Here is a 21,784-nt window from a genome sequence, read left to right on the forward strand (position 1 = left end):
ATAATTTCTAAGTGAAGGAAGTAAAATTATGTATTTGGCAAATATTTGACCATGAACGTCTCTCCTCCAATTTCTAGTGCATTAATTTATTTTCCGAATATATTCCCTTTACTTTCAACCTGTCTTTTCTTGCCTGTTTTTTTTTCAATGATCAATTTAAAATTTTCAAGATTTCTAGTTAAATTTTTTGATTGATGTAATATTCTCTGATATGTCTGATGTATTACACTTTTTAAAGCACAGTTTTGTGCTTTGTTCTCTCTGAGCTTTTTTCCCTCAGTTATTAGTTCTTCTGTTTGTTTCTCTTTCATGATGTTGATGGGCCTCCGTTGTTTAATTATTATTAACTTTGTGCTTAGAGCATCCTGTCATCAGTGACTGTGTGAGAGGGGCAGAGGGTGTAGCCCCATGGAATGTGTCAGTAACTGGTCTTTTCCCATGGTCGCCTGGACCACTGTGTCATCCCTTGGGCCCAGGTACCCCACAACTACTGTTTTGTCTAGCATATCTTGTGCTACATCATGTCAGTTATCCTAATGGTTGCCTTGGCCCCCTCCTGTGCTCCCTGTATATCCAGCCTTCAAGTTTAAAGTATAATCAGAGTTACTCCCACTTTTGGTATATTCCTGTCCTGGCTGTTTTAGCTGTAGGATTCTATTTCAGTCTAGTTCTTATTTGTCTGACATTCTTCAGTCAGGGATTTTTCTCAACTTCTGGTCTGCTAGGTGCACTCCCTTCTTCTTTATTATTTTCTCCAGTGCTGCTATGACTGGTTTGTTTGGACATTCTGGTCCAATCTTGTGTTCTTCCTTTCTGCGTCCCCACTCTGCTTAGCTCTTATTCTAACCCTGTAGAGTAGGTTATGTTTACTAGGTGGATTGCTTTTGGGAGGGGGCTTGGTCTCAGGGTCTTGGGTTACTTCTCCAGCTGTCATTGTGGCAGTACTTCCTTTGGGTATTTCCTCTGCCTTGGGAAGGTCAGGTGCCTCAAAGATGGCAGGATCTGCAGAGATCACTTTTGAGGTGACTGTCCTCCACTAGAGATAAATGAGGAGCTTCTCAAGAAAAGAGAGTGAGGACCAACAAGGGAGAGTTATTTAGGCTATTTATCCTTGGATAGCCATTGGATGCTGGCTGGATCTGGCTACATGGAAAGTAACAGAGCACCATCTTCCCACCGTGGCAGCATTTTGTGCCTTTCTGGGGTTGTTTCTTGATCCCAGACCAGATTGAAAAGGGGTTTCACAGAAATTTTTCATTTCACTTTTCCACAACCTTGTAAGGTTGTGGTGGTTGATAGTTTCATTTAACTTAAGTAAAGAAGGTAAAAGGTCATCTGCCAATAAGCGGTAGGGCAAAGATGGGCGACCAAGTCTTCAGCCTCACCCTTTTAAGCTCATTTCTCACTATCAACTCCTGAACCCTTCATCATAACATTACCAAGCAGTACATCATACTTTGCTCTTTTGTTTCTCATTTTCTCTGTTAACTTTTAGTTTGGACCAGTTGTTCAATTGTAGTAATATTGTATAACATTTTACTTTAGGTTCTTGAAAAAAAAAATGATTAGGATTAAACTTTGTTGAGATTTCTTTGGTTTTTTTGAATCTCAATTTTAAGAGGATATAGCATGATAAGAATATTATTTGCTGCTCAGATATTAAGTGTCACATTTTCTATTTTGCAAGAGTCCTTTTGTCTGTGTGTGCTTTTCGGATTTTTCTGTTATCACAGTGGACTTTTCAGATGAATCACAGTATTTCTTTCAGAAGTTTCCTGGAGCAAAGTGAATGTCATGTACCCTATGCTGTGGTATAAATTCTCTTTTCAGGGATTATTTTGACATTTCATGTTATCTAGTTTTCTGAAAGCTTGCCTTGAAGATTCACTTCTATGGGTTGTTCATACAGATATATGTAAAATTTAGCAATTCTCTGCCTTCCCAACTTTGGCTAAAGAAACTCAGATTACTGCAAGAGAACAGGTGACTAATACGAATCAAAAGATCTGGCATGTGCTTTTCTTTCATAAGTAGGACATTTACATGGAATATTGGGCAATCATTTAACACTTGAGATTCTAATTTCTCCTATAAGTGGGAATTCTGACAATGGAAACATGAAGAAAGGGATATTCTCTATAATGTTGATATCTTTCTTAATAGACAATCTAAGACCTCACTCACCAGAGTAGTAATATTTCATTCATCAACAAGAATGAAGTCTCCTTCTAAACATAAATAGTGCGCTTGGAACCTTGCAGACGCCAATTATCATTCTGTACAGCAAACCTTCAAAATGTCAGACAATCTCAGGAATTTCCCCAGCAAAGGTCAATCATTTACTACTCTCTGAGTCATTTCTTCAGCATGCCAAGGTGACCGGCGAACCTGTGAGATTGAGTTAGCTAGGTCACTCAAAGCTGCTACTATAAAGAAGCCATGAGAAGTCTATTTCTATTGGGTAAATCCCATTAAACTCAAATGTATCCTAAACTGTTGAGTGCTATTAGATTGTTAGAAGGAGCATGAGTGGATTGATTGAAATAAAGTCTGCGCCTTGCAAGCTTTCTACTGAATTTATTGGAAGGGACTTCAGGGAGTAATTTAAGGAGAGCTAACAAATTGGGAACTGAAGGGGATGGAGCAGGGAAGGTGGCAGGCTCTACTCGGAGCTGAATCTGATGCACTGGGTTGCCACATGTGACTCTTTGTAATGGCCGTGCTGAACACATACAACAAAGCACCTTCACATACCTTATCTGTTTTTATCCTCCCAGCAATCCTGGAAAGTTCAGTGTTCTGCTTCACTAGTATCTCTGCTTTACTTGCTTAGTGTCACAAGCTCGTTGGAGGTGGAGTTCTTGAAAAACACCCCTGTAAGTCTTCTCACACCTTTGGCCAAGGTTGCTGAATGAAGAAAAATATGTAGCATTTCCCTTCTCTGAGTATTAGACATAATCTACTCTGATGGCATGTGCAAATGTGTAAAATGGTTGGCTGGGGTTAGCTGAGCAAGTAATGGCCCCAGAATACAAGGTTGAGTCCTGGCTGTTGTATTATTGCACTGTTTTGAATTTGTTTTCCAGTGAGCACTTTGCGTGAAAGCTATTCTTGGAACCCCAAAGCCCTTTTTGCTACCGCAGAGATTCACTTGAGTGAGTGGAGAAACTCTCTCTCACACACACACATACATTTTTATGAGGTGAAACAATGACCTAATTTTCAGGAAATTACTTGCAGAGTTATTCACTCATGCTAGAAATGAGCAGAAGCTCGACTTTAATGAACATGAACCTGACATAATAGCAAGTCACCTGACACAAACCTGAGACAGTTCATGGGTGCAAACCTGTGTCCTCCCCTCTGTCCCTGAGCTCACCTGTTCTGCACAGCTGTAGTGCTGGTGTTCTGGAAGGGCGTGAGCACACGGATGGACGCCTCACACTAGCTTGATGAGGCCGTGCCAGCTTGGCATATACATGTTGGGGAGGGAAAAACAATTTTCCTCTACCCATCTTAGGTTCGTTGTCTGGGGTCCTGCAACTCAGACAGAAAAAACAAGAGAAAAACAAATAGAGGTTTATTAACAGGTGCAGTGTACACACACATGGGAGCACTCAGTGATGAGTAACTCAAAGGGGTGGTCAGAACTCGGGCTTTTGTAGCATCTTAAGAGAACAGTAAATGTTTATGGGAGTGACAGGACAAAGGAAAAGGACTTTGAGCTTCTAGGGGGAGCAAATTGTGGGAAGGTAAATAGATGGGAGACCCTGATGGGAGGTAAGGACTAGTCAGTAGGTTCATTGTGTGATCCCTCTGGTGCTGTCTCTGTGCTGAGTCTAGATTTGTCTCCCGTGATTAAGAATAATCTTTTCCATCCTGGGGGGGGGGTGGTGGTGTGTGTGTGTGTGTGTGTGTGTGTGTGTGTGTGTGTGTGTGTGTGTGTGTGTGTGTGTGTGGCAGGGACAGGAGGGAAGGGTGGTCAAGAGCAGAGAGTTTTGTTTGTTCAGTTTTTTTTTGCGGTACGCGGGCCTCTCACTATTGTGGCCTCTCCCGTTGCGGAGCACAGGCTCCGGACGCGCAGGCTCAGCGGCCATGGCTCACGGGCCCAGCCGCTCCGTGGCATGTGGGATCCTCCCAGACCGGGGCACGAACCCGCGTCCCCTGCATCGGCAGGCAGACTCTCAACCACTGTGCCACCAGTGAAGCCCCCTTGAGCAGAGAGTTTTTGTTGTGTCTGCTTCTTTTTGTTTACCTTCAGCTCAAAATAATCCTTATACCTGAATGGCATATTTTGCAGTGGCATACGCTGAACCCCTTTATTTACCTCTGTAAGATTGTTTAATATTATTATTTTTTCCTGTTTATGTATGCATTCTGTTATGTGTCCCTCTTGTCTGTCACTTGCTTGCTTTTCCCTCTCTCTGTTTTGCTTTGGAAGTATGTTGGCGTTGATCTATTTTAAGATCTGGCTTATTCACTTGAACCATTTTATGGAATTCCATTGGATATGCCACATTTTATTTATCCTTAGATTTTATTTCTTCCCTTTTACTATTCCTGCTTGCTGTCTGTTTAATCAAGGGAGGCCTTGTGTTTTCTCCTTGGAGAGAAGCTGCAGATGGGCCACTGTAGCAGGAGAGTGCTATAGCGGGGCAGTTTGCCTGTTGCCTGCTGGGATCAATATTAAATAATGAAAGAAAGTTATAAGATCAAAGACCCAGCAGCTCTGATGTTGTGGAATGATGTACAGAAGTGTCAATAATTAAGTGTAATGCAAAGGCCAGTTTGGGCAAAAAAATCCAAGGTTAAGGTTGTTTCTAAAGAAATGCTTTTTATGACTAGCAGGTACCTAAAACTCAATAGGCTTAAACGAACTAACCTTGTAAAGTGTGTGTGTGTGTTGTGTGCATGTGTATGTGTGTCTAATATTAGATTTCTTTTTACTTTATAACCCACATCTAATCCATGAGTAGGCTTTGCTTCATCACCAAACTCTGTGAAGGATCCCTCTATTCTTCTCTGTTTCCCCCTCCACCACTTTCTCTGTGGTCTAGGTGAGGAGTCTGCAAACTGTGGCCTGCTAGCCACATCCTGTTTTTGTAAATAAAGATTTATTGGAACACATCCCTGCCCATTCTTTTATGTATTGTCTAAGCCTGCTTGTGCTACAAAGGCAGAGTTAGATAGTTGCAACTGAGACTCTCTAGTCTCAAAGCGTAAAATATTTACTGTTTGGTTGTTTACAGAAAAAGATTGCAGGCTCTAGTCTGGTTTAATGCTTCCCTCTTGTAATTGGTTTCATTCTGTAAACAGAAGACAGAGTGACTTTTCTAAAATGTGAATTTGATCCTCTCACACCCCGTGAATAAAAACAAAATCTAAACTCCATACCATAGCTTACAAGCACCTGCATGGTCTGGTCCCTGCTCACCTTTCCACCCTAATGCCTTCCAGGATTCCCCCTTGTTCTGGTCACACTGAGCCTTTCCTGCCTTGGGACATGCTGCTTGGCTTCTCACAGTTGCTTCACATGTTTCACTCCTTTGTATCTTCAGGTCTCTTCACAGATGTCATTTCCTCAGAGGTCATTTCCTCAGAGGTGTCATTTCCTCAGAGGGCACCCCTCAGTGGTGACCACTTGGTCTCCATTGTTCATCCTGTCTATTTTATTTCCTTCATAGACTTCCCACTCTCTGTAATTACACTCTTCATTCATGCGCTCACATCTTTCTTCCTTGCCTCCCCTCATAGGACACAAACTCTGTGATGGCAAAAAACTTGCCTGTGCTGTTGATCTTGGACGCCAAGTGCAGTGGCCGTCACATTATAAAGCCCAGTGGAAAATTGTTTAATGAATGAACAAGGTACAGGTTCTGCCTTTTTCCTTGGTAGGAGTTAAATGCAAGCGTATGTTTATGCTACCTAATTTGTTTTCTTTCTCTATATAAATAAATCTTGCCCACTCCTGTTCACAGGGTAAACTTAAGGTGATTTTCCTCTACAACATAACTGAGCTGGCATACTTTTCACCAGGGAACAGGCAGGCATTTTGAAATGATGCTTCTCAGGATTTTTAGAGCCTTTTATACATCTGTTTCTGTTGTTGTGTTAATATGCTAATGTTTATCGAGGTTGTATTTTTTCCCCTCCCTTTCTTCCTTGCTGCTGGCAGAGCAGCAGTGTGGAGTTATGGAGTGAAGCCTCCTTTGGGCATTTGTCCTTACTACAAAGAGTTTTACATTTCTTTGCTCCTTAAAAAAAATACACTGCTTTTCTGCTGAACCTAGGATAAAAAGAACAAGGCAGTATCTTGGAGCATCTTAATTCTTTTGACTTAGTGAAACCCATCCAGGAAGCTCTCTCTCATTCAGAGCTTCTCATTTTTCCCCTGGACCTCGTTTTCGGTTCAGCTCTGTACTGTCCTGCAGTGAAATCTGTAAAGCAGAGCATTCCACTTCTCCTCCTGCCCCAATTAATTTCACTGCCCAGGACCCACTTTTGTGGGCTGGGAGGCTATTCACAATTTCTGCCTCACTGAAGAGCACAGACTCTGGACTCTGGCACACACACCTGGATTGGAATGTGGCTCTCCCTCTAACCACTTAGCTTTCCTGTGTCTTAATTTGCTCATCTATAAAACGGGCTTCTGCTGGTTTCTTTTCTCATAGGGTGGTTGTGAGAATTAATTGATGTAATGCTTTTCTAGTGTCTAGTACAGTTTCCACAGCTTCGTAGCACTTACAGATGTCAGCTAGTATTTGGTGTAGTTTTAAAATAGGAGACCTTGTCAAGGTACTCTAAGAATTAAATCTAAAATAGCAACCGGCTATGATCCAGTGTCTAGAGAGTCTGAAAGCTCAACTTTCAATTCTTCCCTGGTAGGACAGATGATTTTATTTTATTTTTGTAACAGATGCTGCCCCCGCTTACTGTGGGGCCGTAGAGAAGCGGTACTGTCAGAGATGCCTTGTAAGAGGGACCCAAATGGCCTCAGGCTCCTAGTCTGATCCTCATCTAGTTTGTTGTAAAGAAGAGTTCAAGTACTATTTCTGTTGATAAGTGTATGGTCAGGCCGCTCAAGATGGCTGTTCTCTTGCTCTCTGTACATCCCCGGCCTGACCAGTGCCTGCTTCACCTACACCCTACTCACTTGATTGACCTTCTTACATACTTGCCCAGGCCCCAGCTAATGATTGGCTTTATGCAAGGGATGGTGAGGGGCGTGCCCCTCTACTGGTTTCCCTGGTAACTAATGAGTCCACCTGACGTCAGTTCCCCTATAACTGGTAATCCCCCCCACCCCACCCCAGTGAAGACTGCCACCATGTCCTGCCTGCTGTCTACTGCACATGGTGTGGCGTCACTCCAGGACCTTGCTTCAGACTTATAAGCTCCTCCATCCATTAAACTATTAATGTCTCTGTTGCTGACTCTAGGCTGTTTCTTTGGTCTTGAAGCTGGGCAAGCACAGGCCTTGTAGGCCTTCAGGGTATGGCCCAACAATCAGTAAACTTTTTAAAGTACTTTTCCTCTCTAGCCATCTACTCTAATTAAATACCACATCCCATCAACACTGTTTTTTCAGGTACCACACCATCTTTATTAGTGTTCCCAGTTTGTCAGCTGCTTAATTTCCCCTTCTTTTAAATAGAAAACTGTATTTTTAGGTCAGGAATGGCAGTATGGTTTTTGTCTGTGGTAGTTCCAAGGATTGACATAAGATTCACAGAAAGACAACAACAACAAAAAGAAAAGTAATAATGGAAAACTCATAGGTATTTTAGGCAGAGAACTTGGATTCAAATCTTGATTCTCACTTAACTAGCTGAATGGCCTTAGACACATTTCTTAACTTCTTTCACCTTCAGACTTCCTCATCTGTGACATGGGGATATTCTGGCTCAAATGAGATGGAAAATAAATTTACTTAGCACAAATGGCACATTTTAAGATGCTTACCAAATGTGAGATTTGTGTGGTCCTTCCTCTTGTAAATTACTGTTTGGTTTCTTTCTGTGACTGTTGAGTGAATTAAGTATAACATTCCACTATTAGAGTTTAAAAATACCTCCCCAAATGCATTTAAAGTGAGCAGCAGGACACCAAGGGCGCTTCTTTATTGTTTATATGATCACCTACTATTTTCATCCTAGCAATTCCTCAGTGTCTCCTTGTCACCCTTTTCTCCTGCTTTGTACTTCTATATTAAATAACAGTAGCTAACCTTTTTTTGGGTAGTTATTATATGCTGGGTGCTGTTCTAATTGATTTGTACTTAATCCTCACAGCATCCTATGAGGATGGGCCTGTTAGTTTCCTCCCTTATAAATGATGGAACTCATTTCAGTTGCCATTTCTCTCATCCTTAGAGGGTAGCTTCCCTCTGTACCCCTGTTAGAGCTTAGGGACTCAGCCACAGGGGGCTCATTAATTGGTTAATTAATTTCTTTACAGTGTGCAAAATGGGGATAGTGTAAATGGCAAGTGGCCAGCTCGACAAAAAGGATGCTATATTTTCAAAGGTTACCCATATGAAGACCCCGCACGAAGGCCCCACACTTTAGCCTGAACACACGTAAAATATAACAGAGTCTCGGTACTCAACATTCCTGCTCTTTCTTCCAAGTCTGACTTTATTCTTTCCTTTCCATAGGCTTAGGTTTCTAATCATGATGCTGCTTTTCTTTATCTGTCTCTTCAGCATGTTTTCTTTGTGAAGCAGGAGTTGACGTGCTGGTGTTTTCATATTAAGGGCTAAACAGAAAAGTGCTGTTATTATTATTGTTGTTATTATTATCTTCCTCTTACAAACAAGATTCTGCTTAATCTCTTTTCCAGGGCAACAGTGAAGTGGCTTCTTTATCAGTGCCTGTTTTAAGCAAACAGGCCTTTTATTTTATGGTACTCATATTGAGACACATCGAGTTATATCTGTCTTTTCATTTGCACCAACACGTTTATTTGAAGCCTAGGATTTCCTAGGTAATGTGACTAAGGTAGATTTATGGGTGCTAATTTGCATACATAATAACATTGGCAAAAACTAAAATATAACAAACCCATACCAACTCTTGGCGTGCCGCAGCCCCACCGAGCATCTGCTTTCCTTGCCTGTAATGAGAGGGAAATATATTTTCCTTGTTTGTATTCCACTGTCGTCAATGCTGTTGAGAGCTCAAAATGAGGTTTAAGAGCCTCTTCCTATCTAACAGCAGGAGTTTATATTAGAGGTGATAGTTCTGTGTAACAGAGAAGGCAAGCTTTTCCTCCCCACCCTGATTTCATGCCACATCTGAAGAACCCCTGCTACATTTAAGTAGGGGTGCAAGCCCTTGATTTTCTAGTCAAGTGAATAGGCTCGAGGCTATGTATTTGGGTTAAAGCTTAGGTTTGATGACTTCCTCTCAATGTTGTTTTTGAGTAAATTGATTTTCATTCCACAAATAATAAATGTTTTTTTCTATAATTTTTTATTTGTTTGTTTTAAATTATAGATTAGGTTAAATCTTCCTTTGAGCACCATGTTCCTGGTCTGCCCTCCTCAGATTTACTGGCATTAAGTTTGGTGAACTTCATCTGGCCCTTTTCCTATGCATTCACTTACTCATATGTCTATCCTTGGAAGATACAGAATATTGCTTTGTGTGTGGACACGTGTGTCTGAAATATAAATGTTATTCTACTTTATATACTGAAAGAAACGCCGTTTTCTTCCAGTAACGTGTCTTGGAGAATGGTCAGTGTTAGGCCTCCATACTTAGCAGGCTAGACTAGTCAGTGAAGAAGTTATTCTCGAGATCTCAGTGGTCAACACATCAAAGGTTTATTTCTTTAATTTAAAAAAATTTTATTTATTTATTTATTTTTGGTTTCATTGGGTCTTTGTTGCTGCATGCGGGCTTTCTCTAATTGTGGCGAGCGGGGGCTACTCTTCATTGCAGTGACTTCTCTTGTTGCAGAGCGCAGGCTCTAGGCGCGCAGGCTTCAGTAGTTGTGGCTTGCAGGCTCTGGAACGCAGGCTCAGTAGTTGTGGCTCACGGGCTCTAGAGTGCAGGCTCAGTAGTTGTGGTGTACAGGCTTAGTTGTTCCGCGGCATGTGGGGTCTTCCTGGACCAGGGCTCAAACCCGTGTCCCCTGCATTGGCAGGCAGATTCTTAACCACTACACCACCAAGGAACTCCCAAAGGTTTATTTCTTGTTCAGGTAAATATGTGACTCCAAGGCAAGGGTCCTCCATGTAGTAATTTGATAATCCATGCTGTTTCAACCCTCTGACTCCACCGTCTCCACATGTGGCTTCCAGGTCCTTGCAGCCACCGGAAAAGGGCGCTGGAGGGTTGCTGGAAAGTTTCGGCATGCTAGGTGCAAGAGAACTGAGAATGGAGGGGAACCCATGGATAGTGGTGCTAGTCTGTTGCCGCAGGAGTTTTCAGTGCTTCATATAGCTTGAATATATTGTGGTTTAATTAGCTGGTCTCCTATTTGATGGGCATTTAGATCACTTCCAACTTTCCCCTTTATTATGTACAACACTACACAGAAAAGCCTTGTATGTATCCCGGGTACACATGTGACTGTTTTGCTAGTTTAAACAGTCAAGAAGTAGACTTCACAGTTCAGAGGATGTGAGTGTTCTGGTTACCATCAGTGCTGTCACATTGTTTTTGAAGGTGGTCTTACTGGTATTTGATTTGCATGGTTAGTGTATGAGAAAGAAATACCTTCACCAATGACATTATCAAACTTCCATTTTTTCCCCTATCCAATGGCAGCTTTCTTACTTTTGGCAAAATGGCTTCTCATTTTTGTTTTAATTTCTATTTTCCTGGTTGTTAGTGAGTTTTTGGCTCTCTCTCAGACTCTGTTATGCTGCCTGAGTGAAGCAGGACTGTGGAAAGTCAGGCTGAAGAAAGACAGAGGGAGTGCAGAGAGCCAGTGGGCAGATGTGGCTCACACGTGCTCCCTTTGTGGGCACCCAGCTCAATGACATTTCTTTCTATACTCCCTTGATCAATTTTTTTTTTCCGCCCATGGCGATATTTCAGTAGTCTTTACACCTCTGATTTTAAAACCGCGGGGTGAAGGAGAGTTTCTCAGTCGTGTCATTTTTTTCTGTGGAGCTGTCTAATTTTGTGTTTTGAGTTTTCTTGTGAATTTTTCCCTGCTTAGTCATTGTCTTTTTATCTCTTGGTTCTCTTTGTCCTTTCCCTCATTTTTCATTCTTTTTCTTCTGTCTCTGCTCCCTTGTTCCCATCGGCCGTTAAATCTTTATGGGCTGCTTTTCTTTTAAGTTGTATTTTCCCCTTCCTCTCCAAGCTTAGAAATGCTTGCTCTGTCAAAGAAACACGGAAGGGAAGGGAGCAATGGAAAGGTCAGAGCACGAATCTAGAAGTAACCAAACCCAGGGGCCCAGCCTCTCCAGCTGTTTTGAGAACATGATGCTGTTCCTGATATGGTCACTTTGCCAAAATCTGTATGAAAAAAGGAAAGAACATTGGAATTAGTCCATTTCTCATTCTGCCTCTGGCTCACTGTAGGATCCCTAGGCACGTTACTTCTCATCTTTAGGTCTCAAGTTCTCTGACTCTAAAATGAGGAGGTTGGATCCCAGTAGTCTTTCTATACCTTGGAACCCCAGTATATGAAACATGTGACTTCCTGGGAAACTGCTGCAGATTAAGGGTCCAAAGTCGCCTTTATAATGGGCCACTGCCATTCCTCTTCCCCTGCGATGCCTTGAAGGGGCGCCTTTAAAATCTGTGGAGCAACAGGTCATTTAATAGGAGTTAACAGGGAAGACAATTCATGACAAAAGTATTAGAACAATTAGAATCCATACAGGGCTGGGGAGGCACCCCAGAGACTGGCAACATTAGGAACCTTCTCCCAGCCTGAGGAGTGGAAGGAGTGGAAGGAGTGGAAGGGGGTGGTGTTGGCAGAGTCCAGGCCAGCTTGTGGGCGCAGGAGTCATGGTAGGGAGATAGCAGGAGCTGGAGTTATGGAAGGAAGGGCTGTCTGGAGGGATCTGAGGCTTCAGAGGAGATGCAGTCACTGTTGGAGCGGCCACCTGACTTAGAAAGAGGAAGCCAAAGCCTGGTATCTTCTTCTCACTGTCCTATCTCCAGACAGTCTCAAATTTAGGCAGGAGCCAGTTGCAAAGAGCACAGTTTGAAGGCAAGCAGTTGAATAACTGGCAGAAACAACTGAAAGGCACTGGGTCAGATGATCTTTAAACTCTCTTCCATTATATTCCAGAGTTCATAGATTCCCTGGAAGATTCCTGACTTCTGCAGTAAAGATATTAGTCTAGGGTTTTAACAGGTCGCTCTACCTAGGAATTGGAATAAACTACTTCTTCTACCATTTTAGAGTCTTGGGACAGCACCTGCTCACATCTCCACTTCCCTCCCTCCCAGAGCCTGGAGCAGCTGAATTTTTCCTTACGTGCGCTGTGCCAGCGTTTCATGAGAATCCTATTCCTGGTAGATTTTTGACCTTTTGAAGACAGGAATATGATCTTGCTCATGCCGGTCTCAGTATTTATCACCAAGAGGCCTCTGGGAATGTGGAGCCAGAGTACAAACGGAGGGAATCAATAGTTTTACAGTCGAAGCTTTGCTGTTTTACAGTCACCTGTGATAGTGGACCAGTGACTAACCTTCAGCCTGGATTTCCTAAACGGTAAGATGGTTTTATTAGGACAGACTAGGTGCTATAGATGGGCTAGGTTCTGCAGCAGCAACAAATAATCCCCAGAATCTCAATGGCTAAAAGTCCACAAAGGTTTATTTTTCACTGCACATTCATTGTGATTTACCTGGGGATGTTCAGTCCTCACTTTTAACCCCTGGCTCATAGATCAACTACCATCTTGAATATTGCCAATCCCCAGGTCAAGAGAGAGAGTGTTTGGGTGGGTGGGAAGGTTGACAATCAAATGTTGGGCCTGACATGTCACGCATCATGTGTACTCATGCCTTATTAGCTAGAACTAGTTACATGGCCTCACCTAACTTCAGGTATGGCAAAGAACTACCTGGGAGGAGGACAGTTAGGAATATTTGTTAGTTTTCATTAATGATAGTTACAGAGAAAGATAATAATACTTGACTTCTCATGATTTTTTTGGCCATTAGATAATATAAACACTGATTATAATGCCTAACCTGTAGGAAATGCTCCATCAATAATAGGTAGAACAATTATTATTGCTGTTGTTATTATTCAGCAGCATGCTGTACACCATCCTTCTACTTAGTAACTTCTCTTCTTTTTTCTTCCCCATGAAAATGCAGAAGTAGACTTAACTTGTTCCTGTCTAGATGTATCACAAATTCTTAATTAATGAAGTCGAGTTAATGAAGTTTTAGACCCAGTCAGGGACCCTACTCTTCCAAGTTTAAGATTGACAAATATAGGGAATTATTCTGTAAAACGATCACTTTGTGGAGTGATAGCTTGGGTATCAGCAGTGGCTTTGGAACTATGTTCACTGTGTTGGTTTTCAATTTAAGAGCCACAGACTTTAAGCAGCTTTTCATTTTGAGTCAGTGTAGAAACAGTCAATATGTATTATATGTCTATGAAGCTGGTCTCTGGATCAATTGCAATTAGTTTGCAGCAGATTGCATTAACATATCTAAAATTAATACAGTGAGTGTTCTGGTGAAAAGAAATTGACCATGACCACACTATGGCTGTTTTTAGTCTCTCTCAAATGTCCTTTTCAAACAGTATTTCTTTTTTTCTTCTGTTAATGGCTTTAACTTGGTACATCAACATAAACTTAATCTATTGATCCTTCCCCATTTGCCTTTTACAAGTGGTCCCAGAATATGGCACATATCATGTTCAATCTCTTCTTTCTTTAGGGGGCTTTTACTAAATGCCTCAAACTGAATTTTTCTTGGCATGTTACATGAGGTGCTATTAAGACTACTAAGTTGACGAGTACATTCATTTTTGAATTGCTGTGTTTTTCAAATTACTAATGTTTCATCAAGACTTAAAAATTCAGAAATAAGAGTAACAAATCATATACAGTTAACAAATTATATACAGTAAACAGTTGTGAGCACTGCTTGTCTAACAGTTTATTTTTATCTTAGCATTATCTGTTTCTAGAGAAGAAGTGTGAGCAACTTCAATTTTAATAACATCATTACCAATATTTATAAGGATGGAACAAAGAGAGAGCTTGAGGCTTGATCATGTTGAAATTTGAATTTTTTTACAAGTGTGTGTAAATTATGTTATGTTTATTTTAGATCTGAAGGATTTTTACTTTTTTTAGAGAAAGTCAGTTTCTGGAAATGAAAAGTTATCTATATCGGGACAAAAAGACAAAAGGCAGGATTTATTTATTTGGCTATCTAACTGGTAATTTTTTAGTATCTTCTGTATGCAAAGCACTGTCACATTCTGCATAAAGACACAAAGAAGTTGAAGACACACTCTGTCCTTGAGTAGAACCCAGTCTTGCTGTAAGGTTCTGGAGCCTCTTTGGAATGCCTCTCTTCCAAAAGAGCTTCATGAGTGCGTTGTAGCTTGGAGATGCCAGAAGAACATGCCATTTTTAAGGACACGTTAAAGGTCCTGAAAGCTAGTGGTTCCATGTGGTAAAGCCCTGTGGACCTCAGTTTATGGTCTGCATGATATTGCTCAGACATCCACTGAGGTCCTTGACTGAAGCCGCTAGGAGGTATGTCAGGTGATCTTCCACCACCAGTCTTGTGAGCCAGTTGTGTGATTGATTTTTTGGTTGGTTTGTGTGTTAATGGCATCGTTATCTTACCTCTAGTGAACTGTGGTTCCTTTGCATCATAACTCATGGACAGAAGTGAAACTAAGTGTATTCATTTTTTTCTTTTTTTCTTTTCTTTTAAAAACAAGGCTTATGGATTTGATAGGGAATGTCGATCTTATTCTAAAGAATGAGAAGAATTTATTTGTTCATGTCACTCCGTCCTTTGATTATTTTCTTCCAGCACAAATATAAACTAATTGATTAGTGCATATTGGAAAACCACTTTCACATGATTCTTACGCAGAGTTACTTTAATACACAAATTGCAGTTTTTAGGAACTAGTAGTTTAATTAATGGTGACTTTTTCAAGTTGGTGTACTCAACTTTGGTGTGTGAAAGAGATAATATCATTAAACACTTAATGACTATACCTAGAGTCCATTAAAAACCACAACAAAGAAATGGATTAGTCTGTGGCCCATTGACCTCAAAGAGTTGAAACAAATTTCCTGAGATACCTTATGATGATTCATGCTGTGTGTACAGTTATTAAAATAATGCTTTGAGCTTTGTTTGCAGTGGAGATGGGGGAAAGCATATGCTATATAACAGAGTCCTTAACATTTTTGAAAATAACTTTTTACTGAAGTCCTTATAGACTCACAGGGAGCTGCAAAAATAGTGCAAGAGTACACAGGTGTACTCTTCCCCCAGCATCCCCTAGTGTTGACATCTTACATAGTTTGAGTACAGTATCAAAACCAGGAAATTGACCTTGGTACATTCCTGTTAACTAAATTACAGACCTTATTCATTTAGGGGTGTGTGTAGTTGTCCTTAACATTTTTGATTAGAAAAACAATTAAGCATGAAGAATTCATTATAGATTTTTTTTTCTTTTGCCTCCAAAATCTCTGTTGCCGATTGCCTTCTGAGGGTACCTGTAAGACTGGCTCTATAAGTTGACTGTTATTTTTCATGCTGTTGTAAGTCTCCTTATCTCTCTCCCCAATTTCTCTAGGTGATTCAGTTAACCCCCAGAAGATGGTTGAACCTGCAGGAATACCAGAGCAAGAAACTAATGTCTGACAACGGAGTGAAAGTTCAAAGATTCTTTGTAGCAGACACTGACAGTGAAGCTCTGGAGGCTGCTGAGAGACTAAGTAAGCTAATTCATAATAGATGAAGTATGCTTGGCCAAATTAGTGAGTTCACAGGTAGTGGTTTCCCACTAGTTAAATTTCTTTGTTACCGGTTATACTAACAGTGACAGGTACAGTGTAGAGCTTTGAGTTGCAAGGGCAAAATGCCCAATTAAGAAAACTTTATTCTGTTACATGAGATAGCAGCATATGCGGTGCCACTCTGTGTAATTTTTCCAAGTCTCTCAGTCACCGTTTCACCTAGTTCTCTTATCTGTGGTTTAGTGGCTGCAAGAAAATTGGTTGAAGAGTGTAAAGTGTCAGAGAGAAGCCCGTTGCAGGGTAAGGCAGGCAAGACAGTTGGCATCCTTTATTAAGCCTCTTAGAACATGCGGAAAGTTTCCTCTGAGTGACTGGAGGAGAGAAAGGGAAGAATGTGCATTTTGAAGTCCTGCTGACTTTGGTTCAGTGTTTTGCCCTTTCATTTATCAGCTCTATAACTTTGCGTAAGTACCTTTTCTGTGCCTCGGTTTCCTTGTCTGTAAATCAGTGCTAATGTGTTTACCTCCGAAAGCTATTAAGAGCCTTTAAGGGAGACTGCACACTGGTACATGGTAGAAAATCTAATCAGTTTCCCTAGTTATAGATTGAGAAATTAGGACTCAGATTTTGCTGTTTTTCAGTGAATGTTCCTTCTTTTGCCATATAGACTCTCTCGTTGTCAGTCTGGATTAGCATTGTCCATTAGAAATATAATGTGAGCCACACAAGTATTTTTAAATTTTCTAAGTTACCTGAATAAAAATAAAAAGAAACAGGTGAAATAAATTTTAATAATATATTTTGTTTACCCCAGTATATCCAAAATATTATCATTTCAAAATGTAATTAATATAAAACAATTTTCAAGGGGTTATTTTATATTCTATTTTTGTGCTAATGCTCACAAGTCTGATTTATATATTACATCACCAGGACATCTCATTTCACACTAGCCACATTTCAGGTGTTCGAAAGACACATGCTGTCTTGTGGCTACCCTGTCGGACAGTGCAGATCTGGACTCTAGAAGGATGTGCATGTGCATTCTTTGCCTGCAATCTTGGAGAGCAGTTGTTTGCCATTAAAAAAGAAAGCATAGAGCATCTGCTCACTGGCCTTTCCCAGGCAGCTGTAGCAAAGTTTGAGAGTGCAAAATAGAGGCAGGCTCTGTATTTCAATTTTCCAATTTTCTGTGCTCTTTTAAGAGTAAGCGATGAGGTGCTTCGGTTAGTAATTGTTCTTTTATCTCCCTTTCAGAGTTCCCCCTGGTGCTTACACGCCAGATCCTTTATCTGTTATTTCAGTTGAAATGTATATTTATTTTTTCTTTCAACAAATAGTTATTGTCAACCACGTGTTTTAGGCATGGTGGATGCAGTTGTAGAAGATGAGCAAGCCCTTTTTCTTCTTCAAAGTTACATTCTAGAAAGGAACAAATTTGTAATTTTCAGATACTAAATGTAGAAATTGAGAGCAGTCTATATTTTAAGAAATGAAAATTGGTTTTATTCTCAAGAACTATCAAAATTGGTTTTTATGGTTAAAAAAAAAAACAGTAAAATTAGACTTACACCTGGATCAGAGTTCCACAGTGAACTGTGGTAATAGACTCAGTAAAGGTTAGTATTCTAACATCATTACACGAAAGGATCGTTTTTGTTTTATACTCCTCTGGTTTGGGGATTGGGTAATGAGAGCAAGAAGCGTGAAGTTCAGGTTGGTCTTTGGTCCTCACTTTCCCTATTGTTTTCTTAAATGTGCTGACACACTAGTAGTCCAGGTCTAAGGATCCTTCTTAAGGAAATTCTGGAAGCCAGCTGCTTACCCCCCACCCGCCTTAAGTGGAGCACGGCTAAGAGAATTTACCATTCAGATTTTCAAAGAGATTTGGACTTAACCGGACTAATTGGCGTCTTAGTCATGGATTTGTTTTATAAGCATTTATTTAGCCACCACTTTGTGGGTGGGAATTGTATACTGTGTTTGTCAGACAGGATTTTTGCTCTGGAAGAATTAGCAAGGTGATGTTTATATGCCAAGGCAGGGTGGACAGAGGGGAAGAGATAGACAGTGAAGCAAGTTTAAATAAAAGAAAGTTAAATTAAAAGATGAAAATCAACTTTTAAAAAAGACATTTTGGTTCCTGAGGAGTGGTTTTTAAGGAGAATGAAACTGGATTGAGAATGATGTGGCTGCATGTGTGCCTTGGCCTGTGCATACCTGTGATCATCTTTTAGATGGGGTGGCCCTGGGAAGGCCTCACTGTGATCCTGCTTAGAGCTAAAAGAGAATTTAGAGAACTAATCTGAGCACCTCATTTTCTGAATGAATGAGTAATCCTCCTCTTACTCAGTAAGTTGTTTTGGGAGAAGGAAGATCTCTGATTTTTGTTGTTGAGTAGACAGTTTTGGTCACAGGGGAAATTTATAGTACTGGAGAAGGAGATGGTACCAAGTCTAGTTGGTTAAACATGAAACAAGTTGATGGTAAATATGAAAGGAGGTATGCACATCATTGAGATTGCTTGGAGAGAGCAAAATGAAAAGAAGCTGGCAAAACTTCACCCTGTTTATGTTCTTGTCTCTGTAAGAGTGACAAAACCAACAGCACAATTGGGAGTTTTACCAAGGAGATTTGAGGTTAAGGTTGAAGCTGGATCACACATATGCCTTTCTGACTGTCCTGAAAATGGGACCTCCACTTTATAATTACAGTATTTTAACGGGAAAAAATTACATAGAAGAATAATATGCGTAATGTGCAGTAAGTGCTATATAAGATTTCATTGTTGTCATCATCGGCAGCAGCAGCATGTAATTCCAAAGGGTTCACTGCTGTCATGGTGCAAATTCACAGACAAATCAGAGACATCTGATAATGAGTATTCTGTCGATTGTATGTTCGGAGAGTTCACATTATACTTTGCAAAGTTTGTAAATGATTGAAATGTACTTGCTTACCTTTCTACTTTATTGATATTTGAATATGTCTTGAAATAAAATGACATTTTATAAAATATTTTGAAAATAAATACTGATATTAGCCATGCCTGTGATTTCCATTGTAATCTCTGTGTAGATCATCTTACAAATCTCTTTCTTTGTGTTTAAAGTCACATTGCTGGTTTTCTGTTTGCCATCCACTTAATGGTATCTCTGTCTTTCCTGGCCCAGATGGAGCTTGTCATCTCTTGGTTGCTCCAAACTCTTTCTCCCTCTTAGCTCTTCCTACTTACCCAGCTGAGATATCCCTGTGTCATCTTTAATGCTTCTCATGTCTGTCATATTCAGTCATTTGCCAAAGCCTGCCATTTGTAGTGCAGCATCATTGTTTTGCTAAAGCAACTAAACAGGCAAGATAAGGTTAAAAACTTGCCAGGGTTGTACAGCTAATAATTGACAAAGATGGGATTTCTACCCAGCCAGGTTGGATTTAATCTCTTCTCCAAGCATTTTTCCTCTTTGCTAACTTGATGATGTTGTTCTTGGGAGACTTTAATATGTGAGTCAGCATTTTTAAGATAGGAAATGCATATTAATAAAATTAGAAGATTGAATTAAAACTAGATGTGGCAGGTTCTAAGCCTCAATTTATAGAAACTGTAATCTGAAGATATTAATGATTCATTTTGTTGTATCTCTTTGGGCAATAGAACGTTACGCTGTGTAGTTATAGAAATCTTGTTAATTTGACCATTTGTTTCAAATGGGTAATGGGTAATGCAAACCTTTTGTTTCTGAAACAATTCATAATGATAAGCTATTGAGTGAGATCCTCATTTTGTTGCACAGAAAATGAACTTACGTCTGATTGAGAGAGTAAATTTGGTTTGGTGAATTAAGTGTTTAATATATGGATAATATTCATTTCTGCAGCATTTTTTATGAGCTACCTTTTGTAATCACGCTTTCAGGAAGGAGTTGTTTCCTTTGCGTATAATTTTCTCAGGAGATTTATTAATTATACGGATTTCTACTGTATGGATTACATGTAATGTATACAGTCAGCAGATAATTACAGAATACCTATTGTGTGCATGACTAATTTTTATGTTGTGTTTCAATTCTCTTTAAAAATGAATGAAGGCATAAGTCTTTCACATAACTCAAAAGGCCTGTCTCAAAGATGTGTATAAAAGAAGAGACGAAACTTATCTAGGACCACCACTTTTTAGTTTTTGGAATCTCCACAGTTTATTAATTATTCCATTCATATTGATATGAGACTCTCAACATTTGATTAAGCAAGAAGATTGTATTTCAAAAACTCAGTTTTATTTCTTGCCGGGAAAGAAATTGAAATATGAATGGAGAAATTAATCTTTTCTCAGCTAATGACATGCATCCTAAAATGGAGATACAGAGCTTTTTATTGAACTCGGCCAGCTTTGGAGTGCTTTCAGCTACAATGTGTTTCCATTCGTCAATATTATAACTTATTCTTTTCATTTTATATAATTACATCCTAAAGCCTGGTGAATTACTTACACCATTAAGGAGTTGTACTTTATATAAAAAGGGAACTGCTGCCCATTGACTACTGATTGGCATGTACTGTTAATCCTGTACGCAATTAAATGCATAGTAAGCCTCCTTGATTGTTGTGGCTTTGTCATATCACATTATGTGGTTAGGATCTTGCAAAAAGATCTTCTTATAACCTTTGTGTTGAGATGGTAGTCATTATTGTCTTATAATGATAGGTGAGGATAACATTGATTACTCTGTAGTAAATCTTCTTTTTACCACTGTACCAGCTGTCCATTATTTTGAACCTGCAGTCAAGAATGCAGTTGCAAGGGTGATGACAAATGCGGGCCATCAGAGGTTGAAACAGTGTCTACTTTCTAGGAATTGTGGTGGTGACTCATCCAGACAGAAGGTGTTTATCGTAAGTCCTGAGACATAGTAAATGATCAATAAATATTATTGTTACTCACAAAATTTTCATTTGCCCGTGTTTACTTACAAATGCTCCCTAAAAGAACACCTGAATTGACCTTAAAGGCTTTCCCTGACTATGTTTATTAAGAGCATCCTGTTCAACAAATTGTAACCTTTAATAATATTTCCTATTGAATATATTTTGCAAAGAGATTCCCCCCCTTTTATAAAATGTTCTTTTCTCTTCTTCCTAAGTCTGCACATATAAATGGGCTTGTCTGGTCATCTCCTTAGAATTCCTCTTTGCTAGAATGTCTTTTCCTAATTGTCTTGTGCTGTTCACTGAATAGAAGTAGCAGGAGACCCATCAAGTGAAAGGTGAGATTAAGACAGGTTGTGGGCAGGCAGGCTTTATGGGAGTGAACATTTAGCTTCCTGTCAGTTTCCTTAGAAACAAATGAGAACAGGGCTTTGAAAGTCAATACCTCAACTTGAATTTTGGCTAAGGCAAGGGTTAGTTCTTCTCACATTTTAACCAGTAAAAATAATAGTGGTGGGATTTAACCTTTGGCCTCTTGCCATGTTTCTGGCATCATGGTGAGCATTTTGTAAGTGTGATTTCATGTAATCCTCATTTAAACCAAAGGGGCTTTCCTTTTGGAACTGGTTCCAAATATCACCAGATCCTGTGTGTCTATGATTGTTTATTCACGGTGACTAACATAATTTCATTCAGTCTTTTCAGTTTGCCATTAATGGACTCACGTATTAATTTTTTTAAAGGTACCTCACTATGAATGAACAAAGAAGTTATGTACATGGTCTCATTTTCCAGGTCTTTCCTATGAATTATTTGTGCCTGAGGTCTTTGACTCACCCCAGTGTATATTGTGGTAGTTCTAAATCTACAGAAGATACCTTATGGGGTTATAAATGTAGAAAAGCTTTGCCTGGGGTAAGTAGGCAT

The 21,784-nt window shown here is 39.9% G+C and overlaps 1 protein-coding gene across 4 annotated transcripts in view; it reads left to right on the forward strand.

Annotated features, from left to right (window-relative positions):
* Nucleotides 1–21,784, forward strand: part of SUCLG2 (succinate-CoA ligase GDP-forming subunit beta) — a 306,029-nt gene that overhangs the window by 45,740 nt on the left and 238,505 nt on the right. For 3 of the 4 annotated variants that reach the window (XM_082638974.1, XM_082638972.1, XM_082638971.1), the window contains exon 2: nucleotides 15,772–15,913. In XM_082638974.1, coding sequence (XP_082495100.1) covers nucleotides 15,772–15,913 — 142 coding nt within the window. Of the gene's footprint in view, nucleotides 1–5,714; nucleotides 5,868–15,771; nucleotides 15,914–21,784 lie in introns of those variants that run through there. The other variant, XM_082638973.1, reaches the window with a different exon arrangement.

The sequence above is a fragment of the Mesoplodon mirus genome (genome assembly GCF_964341445.2).
Source record: "Mesoplodon mirus genome assembly, chromosome: 12".
NCBI classification, from domain to species: domain Eukaryota; kingdom Metazoa; phylum Chordata; class Mammalia; order Artiodactyla; family Ziphiidae; genus Mesoplodon; species Mesoplodon mirus.